The sequence below is a fragment of the Gekko japonicus genome, unplaced genomic scaffold, assembly GCF_001447785.1.
Source record: "Gekko japonicus isolate JY-2015 unplaced genomic scaffold, Gekko_japonicus_V1.1 scaffold152, whole genome shotgun sequence".
NCBI lineage: Eukaryota > Metazoa > Chordata > Lepidosauria > Squamata > Gekkonidae > Gekko > Gekko japonicus.
The window spans coordinates 892,890-901,108 of NW_015168050.1; the positions used below are offsets into that span (position 1 = coordinate 892,890).

The 8,219-nt window shown below is 42.5% G+C and overlaps 1 protein-coding gene across 1 annotated transcript in view; it reads left to right on the forward strand.

The window, feature by feature from the left end:
• OGFOD3 (2-oxoglutarate and iron-dependent oxygenase domain containing 3) overlaps window positions 1-3,463 on the forward strand; it is a 50,517-nt gene extending 47,054 nt beyond the window's left edge. Inside the window, exons 8-9 of the mRNA XM_015414341.1 lie at window positions 2,066-2,189; window positions 2,684-3,463. Of these exons, the coding sequence (XP_015269827.1) occupies window positions 2,066-2,189; window positions 2,684-2,820 (261 nt within the window). The 3' untranslated portion in view covers window positions 2,821-3,463. The remainder of the gene's footprint in view (window positions 1-2,065; window positions 2,190-2,683) is intronic.
• The last annotated feature ends 4,756 nt before the right edge of the window (window positions 3,464-8,219 follow it).

Genomic DNA, 8,219 nt, shown 5'->3' on the forward strand with positions numbered 1-8,219 from the left:
GCATCAAAGTATTAATTAAACCAACAACAATTATACTTTTGTTTCATGTGGTTTTGTTAGGTTTCATAATTCCTTAAATGGAAATCTGCACAGGTAGGTTCAATGGGTCCCATAAATTTCAGTTACTGAATTAATGTCTGGATTTTTTTCCTGTTAGCAGTGGATTCCTACTGTAGTAAGACTGCGGTGATTTTTATATATACCTTTGGCGAACTATTAAACTGTAAATTTTTAGTGGGGACTTAACAGTTTTGCACAGTGCCTAGTTGTGGCAGGTGTCTAATAATAAACTAGAAATTGAATATGCAAACATTTATAGCTGAACTTAATTTGAATAACCAGCAAGGCCAAAGAAACTAAAAGATAAAATAGATCACTAGCTTAGCCGTGTTGTGTTGCTTATGCCGATGTGCCATAAATACACTTCTAGTAAATGATGTAAGAAATTCTTGAAGATTGTGGATGTTTATTTAGAATATTTCTATGCTGTCTCTTCAGAGTCCTGCTCATGGTAGCTTACAATTAAAAACCACAGTATAAACTGTAAAACTACAGGACATAAGATGTAAGTGGTATGGAATCTGTCTGTAAAACAGCATACCATTAAAAAGGTGGTAAGATAAACCCCTAATTAAAAGCCTTGGTAAAAAGATGTGTGAGGAGTGTTGCATGACTGGGTGGGGGGAAGACTGTGGAGAGCTTTTGTGCTGGCTTGATTTGCACTTGTACACCTCCTCATGCTTGGCTTGTGATTTCTAACAGTTCTTTTGGTCCTGACCCTGACACTGGTGAGGTCATATCTTAGGTCCCATCTCCTCTTCTCATGTGACTCTGTCGCATGTTTTCTGTTCTGAGGTCCCATGGTGCTGCCTGGGAATTACATGTGGGTCTCAGATCTGAAACAGCTGAAGACCACCGCTTGAGTACATGATAGGCAGTTCTAGTGCTAGAATTCTACAAGCAACTCTTGTTTTTACAGTCTCTTATATTTTGACTAATGTAATCACTGAGCATTATTGGGTCCTTTCTTTTCTTCCTTTGGAGCACCAGACAGAAGATGGCTTTCCCAACTTTCTTGTTTTTCTCAACTTCTCTGTCTCTTCCTCCAGCAAATTAATGATGTGGTAGTATAATCCAGAAAGCAGATGTTAGTGCCCAGAATCTGTCCCAGAATCTTAGCTTATCATATGTCTCCTCATTAAATTTTAGCTGAGGAACTGTTTTCGTTTGCGTATCCATCCCAGGTTTATCTGTAGTGCGTTTTGGCAAGGTAAATTCATAATACTTCAAAAGAAATTGTTTCTTTTTCTCTGTGGTTGTCAAGATTTTACTGTCATTGCATTGGAAAAGTGCTGAATTCTGACATGTAGGGATCTGTTTTAATTTTAAGTGAACAAGCATGTAGACAAAGGTGACCTGGTAGACATTATATACCTTCAAAAGGATTTTGGCAAGGTATTTCACCAAAGACTCCTGAGTAAATTTAGCAGTCATGAGATAAGAGGACAGGTTCTCTTATAGATTAGAAATTGGTTAAATGACAGGAAGAAAGAGTAGGGATAAATGAACAGTTCTCACAATGGAGGATCGGTATTGTGCAATAAGAGCCCTTTGAGATGAAAGGGATTAAGAGGCTCTAATTATCAAATAAACTTGTTTCAAGCTATCCTATGGTCTACATACTTTCACATGAAAATACCCAATAAGAACATCTCCTGAGGCCGTTTCTTTCAGTATCCACCTTCTGAGTTTAGATGGCTAGTTACCAGAAAGATGGTCTTGTCTCTGATTTGGTGAGCTGATCATGTGATTAAGAATTAACACCCTTTATCTTTAATGGGTTATCCTCTATGAGAAAAACATAGATTCTAGGCATAGGGAAGCATGATTAAAGAAACAAATTGACAAGCTGATCTTATGTTATTACAGATTTTAAAATGTTTTCTTTTTAAAAAGCTTTTTAAATAAAATGCACTTTGATAAGTCCCCAAACTAACTGGTCCTCAAGGGGGCACAGAGAAGGTCCTATCAAATTAGAGGATGTATTTTGTATTTTTATTTCTAGGTGACCTATGGTTCCTTTGACTACACATCGTTGCTTTACCTATCAGACTATACAGAAGACTTTGGTGGAGGACGGTTTGTCTTTATGGATGAAGGTGCAAATAGGACTGTAGAACCTCGAGCAGGTAGACCTGTCTTCACTACACAATTTGCAGTAGGACCATATGGAATCTTTAGTACCTTACACTGAAGGCAATGATTTTTGTTGCTACATTTGGATTAATTCTAAGGGGTATTTCTGCCAGTGTGTATTGAGCATGATTTTCTCTCACTGTTTTCTCTGTTAGCAACTCTGTAGAGAATTTTAGTAGCCTACTAAAAGAACAGGGTTTCTATCTGTAATGTTTTATAAGAACCAATCATTTTATTCACCACATACCTTTTGCTAGTGAGATATAGATGGTAGTAACAAGGAAGAAGCTTCTTAAGATGATACAGGAAATATCTCTGGGGGCTATTTTTAAGAACATTGCACACCATAACAGCTGAATATGTGAATTCAACAAACTTTTAGATAGCATTCAGGCTTCAGATCTGCAGATGTGTCACAGGACAGGTACCAGGAGCTAGGAGCCAGTCAAATGTAATGTGTCCTCCTGCCTTTGTATTCTTGTTACAGGTCGAGTTTCCTTCTTCACTTCGGGTTCAGAAAACCTTCATCGTGTAGAGAAGGTCCATTGGGGCACCCGCTATGCCATCACCATTTCCTTCACCTGCAATCCTGATCATGGTATTGGAGATCCAGTTTTAACATAATGGGACTGGTGGCCAAATGTATTGACAAGAGAAACCCCTGTGCAGGAGGGAAAAAAGAGATTAACTTCTCATTTAGATGCCATTACAGCAAACTCTTCTAAATGTTTATTTAATGTCAATGTCAGCTGTTTTCACACACTCCTCTTCCTCTTAAGTGTTGAAACAGTGCCTTAAGGACCATCTTTCTAACTTAAGGAGAATTTAAAGACTGCAGAACTGGCCCTGTATAAAGTGTCCTCCTGCTAATAGTGGAGGCCTAAATGTTGTCCCTTCCATTGTTGCTCCAGAATATAATTTCATAATTTACTTTTTGGGGACAAATGAATACTCAGGAACAGGAAAAAGAAGAATTGGAGCAGTTTCTGATAATCTTCCATTGCCTCTTCCTCCACCCTGTCTATGATCTTTCTTTCCATATACCAATTAAATTCTGCAAAATAATAAGGATAACCAAGTAAAGTTTTGGTCACTTACATAAACTGGATGTTTTTTGTATTTCAAACTTCCTGCACAAAGCCTTAGTGTTCTGAATGTTGTCCATGTATCTTTTTAAAAATCTTTTACTACAATATTTTTCTCCTTGAGAAAAGAAAACACGTGCTTTGACTACTGGACTTGCCCGCAGCTGCTGAATAAAACAATTGTATGCAGACTTGATAAATGGTTTCATATGATTCAACAGGAAAAGATTGTTCAGAAGAAAATAAAACTACTGAATAGTCTGCTTAATGCTGGTTCAACATCTTTGGCTTGCCATAGTTATAGACTGTGCACTTCTTTCTTTTTAAAAAGTTGTTTTTTCCTACTCTGGACTCAATTTGTTTAGTTTAACATACATTAGATTTGAACTATCACAGTAGTTACAAGCTATACTAAGGTTTGCTTTGGAATGAATTAGGTTGGGCTGTTCCTATAAAAAAGCCAGTCTGAAACGGTATAGAAATATGAGGAAGAGTGTAGTTGACATTAATGAAAACTCTAAAATTAAATGTAATTATGATAAAGATCCTACTGCATTTAGAAAACCTTAACATGTGTTAGTCCCAGATAAAGAAATGAGATGCACAGAATTTCTTTAGGTGGAAAACTAGATTTTTAGAGCTGTGAAAATTCATACTAATTAAAGCTGTGGGAAAAATTGGTGTGGTAACTCACTGCTTCCCATCGCCACCCTATGAGCTACAGCTTAGAGCAGGAGGCATGAACTCCTTATAGATATCATCAAAGGTCAGCCTTCTGATTATTCACTCCAGTAGCTCAGAATGCAGGGATTCTTCTTCATGGTCTCTGTGCATCATACCTCTGGGATATAGTGTGCCTGCGCCAACCTCGATCAGTTCCTCTTGAAAGTGAATGGGATTTCCATGCCCGCTCCCCAGTCCCGCTCCGGCCCCACTGCACATGACCAAGGGAGGGACACGACAATCCCGCTAGTTCTCTTCTGACCTCTGCGCTGGTAGGATCTTTTCTGCTTCAGTCAGTAAAACTTTTGGCTTTAAGTCCTATTACTCTTTTTCTTCTAAGTTTCTTCGCCTTTTTTCTTGTTTTTTATTAAGTGAAAGGACATTGTTACTACAAATTCGTTGTTTTGGGGGGACTTTATCGTTTGGTCTCTTTTTCACAGACCGTGTGTCCACCCCCACCCCCCCGGACATATGTTCAAGAGGTGGGTTTTCTTTAAACGGTGCCTCAAGTGCGGTAGTAAAATAGCTCCCCCAGACGGACACTCGTTTTGCCTTCTGTGCCTTGGGGAATCACACCAAGTGGACTCTCGTGCACATTGCACGAAGCTCTCAAAACAGACGAGAAAGAACAGAGCTGCTAGAGTTCACGTCACGCGTTTGGAGTTAGCGCTCTCAGCAATGTCGTCACAGGACACTTCGGGGCATGCATCAATGTCGACTGCTGCGTTGTCCCCGATACCAACTAACTCAGATATTGACCACCGATGCTGAAACGCACGACCCAGACATCTCAGTCCTTAGCCCATACTCCCTCCAAAAAATGCAGGGAAGGCAAGGACAATCGGCCAGTCAAGCACAAAAAGCATAAGAAAACTCTCCCTATGCAAACTCCGCTGACCCCTCGGAGGGCCACGGAATCGAATCTCACAGGGGCTGCTTCGCTTGACTCTTCAAGCCAAGAGCAGCCACAAGGTGTACCGCAGTTGCCTTCGCTGTGTCCTGTCCAGCTCACTGACTCTGAGCACGATATGGACTTAATGCAAATCTCCTGGTCTTCCAGTGTTGAAAGCCTACACTCCGAGCGTGGAGCTGACACTTTTGTTCATCCTTCACCGTTCTGACCCAATGATCGAGAATGGCCATCGGCACCAATCCACCCACTGCCACCCCCCTCGGATCAGCGGCAATGGCAATACATGTATGGGGCCTATCCATTCTCAAGTGGCATGCCGTGGTTTCCACACCAGCTGGTGGATTGGGACCGTCAGTCTACCTCCCCCCAGCTCTCTCAGTATCAAAATCCTCCACTGACGCCAGAGATTGTGCAGCCTCAGCCATCGAGACTGACAAGCAAACCTTCCAAACCACCGCCTCCAATAGTTCCCAAGTTTAAAGGGCCATCGGACCCTGTCCCATCGACACCTATGTTGCCTATTTCCTTTTCTGAACCATCTGAACATTTCGTCTCTTCCGACACCTCTCAATCAGAAGATGAAAACCCCGATCCTCAGATGGAACCCTCGCCACCTCACCAAGTGGGCAAGGATCTTCCAATTTCTCCATCAGAGGATCTCAAATCTTATGGGGACTTTATCAAACGGATAGCAAACACAATGACCCTGTCTACGGTGCAACCCCCGCCTACCGTAATGGACTCTGTGTTTGATATCGTACAGATGGACACTTCTACACCAATAGCCTTACCGATGACGTCGGGCCTTGTTCAGGCGGCTAAAACCCTATGGTCTCACCCGGCATCTACCCCTGCCTCGAGCCGGAGAGTAGATCATATGTATAAGGTGCAGAAGCAGAGCGCTGAGTTTTTATTCACCCACCCTAAACCTAATTTCGTCGTAGTCACCTCTTCTTCCAAAGGCAGAGGCAGTCATTCCACCCCTCCCGAGAAAGAAGGGAGAAAAATTGATTCATTTGGAAGAAAGTTTTATTCTGCGGGTGCACTTGGCATCAAGACTACAAACTATACTGCGTGTATGGGTAGATATCAGTTTGCTCTCTGGGAACAGATGTCCACTGCAAACAGTCCACTGCTTTTTAACTTGTTCATTAATGATTTGGAGTTGGGAGTAAGCAGTGAAGTGGCTAAATTTGCAGATGATAACGAAGTTGTTCAGGGTGGTGAAAACCAGGGAGGATTGTGAGGCACTCCAAAGGGATCTGTCAAAGATGGGCGAGTGGGCATTAACATGGCAAATGGGGTTCAATGTGGCCAAGTGCAAGGTGATGCACATTGGAGGCAAAAATCCTAAATATAAATACACATTGATGGGGTCTGAACTGGCAGAGACTGATCAAGAGAGAGATCTTGGAGTTGTAGTAGATAACTCACTGAAAATGTCGAGACAGTGTGTGACTGCAATAAAGAAGGCCAATGCTATGCTGGGGATTATTAGGAAGGGTATTGTAAACAGATCAGCCAATATCATAATGCCGCTATATAAATCAATGGTGCGACCTCATCTGGAATACTGTGTGCAATTCTGGTCACCACACCTTAAAAAGGATATTATAGCTTTGGAAAAAGTGCAGAAAAGGGCAACTCAAATGATAAAAGGGTTGGAACACTTTACCTATGAGGAAAGGTTAAGGCGCTTAGGACTCTTTAGCTTGGAGAAACGACGACTGAGGGGTGACATGATTGAGGTTTATAAGATTATGCATGGGAAAGAGCAGGTAGAGAAAGAGGTACTTTTCTCCCTTTCTCACAATACAAGAACTCGTGGGCACTCCATGAAATTGCTGAGCGGTCGGGTTAGAACGGATAAAAGGAAGTACTTCTTCACCCAAAGAGTGATTAACACTTGGTATTCACTGCCACAGGAAGTGGTGGCGGCACAAGTATGGACGGATTCAAAAGGGAATTAGATAAGCATATGGAGCAGAGGTCCATCAGTGGCTATTAGCTACAAGGTATAGATAGGGACTTTGGAGCAGTGATGCTCTGTCATCTTGGTGCTTGGGGGGGTCAACAGTGGGATGGCTTCTGGTGTCCTGGCCCCACTGGTGGACCTCCTGATGGCACTGGTATTTCTAGCCACTGTGTGATACAGAGTGTTGGACTGGATGGGCCTTTGGCCTGATCAAACATTGGCATCTCTTATGTTCTTATTGCATCCCTCCCTGAGGGCTCTAACCATCAGGCTCGCAGGATTCAAAAGGAGGATATGCTTTTGGCCAAGCATCAGCTCAGTGCAACTAAGCACACACTGGATGTGGCGCCAAAACGCTGACTTCAGCAGTTACCCTCTGACGACATGCCTGATTGCGTTCTACTGCCTTACCACAGGACACCAGGGCTCTCATTGAAGAACTCCCATTCGAGGGTGAGGGCCTCTTCAGTGTCATGACTAATATGGTCCTGCAAGACCTAGACAAAAGCATAAAGACATCATAGAATTTAGGAGTCATGTCAGCCCCTAAACTATCCAAAGCGAAATCCTGGAACAAGCCATGGTCTCGCAGGTCTTCTCTTAAGTTGTCCCCGGAAACACAGTGGCAATGCTCACCCACTATGTCTTCCCACCCTTATGGGCACAAACCAAAATTCTCATCCTCCGCTCAGCCTAGGGCTATGACTCCGAAAGCTCCCAAGCAGAGCCCTTGGCTCCTGTTGTCCCACGCCTACCTGGCTGCCTGGCAGCAAATAATGTCAGACCAGTGGGTACTCTCCATCATCAAAAAAGAGAACCTCATAGAATTTATCCAGATACCCGAGGCCCCCAACTTCATAATTACCCCACCATCCAGTACGCTCCTGGAAGAAATCCAGGACCTTCTTCAAAAGGACACTATAGAACCAGTCCCAACAGCACAACATCAACACAGGTTCTACTCCCATTATTTTATGGTTCCAAAAAAAGACGGAGGCCTCCGTCCTATTATGGACCTAAGGGGACTCAACCAGTTTATCTCCTATCGGAAATTATGAATGAAAACATTACAAAGCATTCTCCCCCTTCTCAGCGAAGGTGTCTGGATGGTAACCCTGGACTTGCAAGACACATATTTTCATATAACTATCGACCCATCTCACAGGAAATTTTTGTGTTTTACAGTTGCAGAAGGGCATTTTCAGTACAAAGCCCTCCCTTTTGGACTCTCAATGGTGCCCAGAGTCTTTACAAAAATGATTATTGTCATCATGGCATACCTCTGTCTTCAGAGTATACGGATCTTTCCGTACATAGATGATTGGTT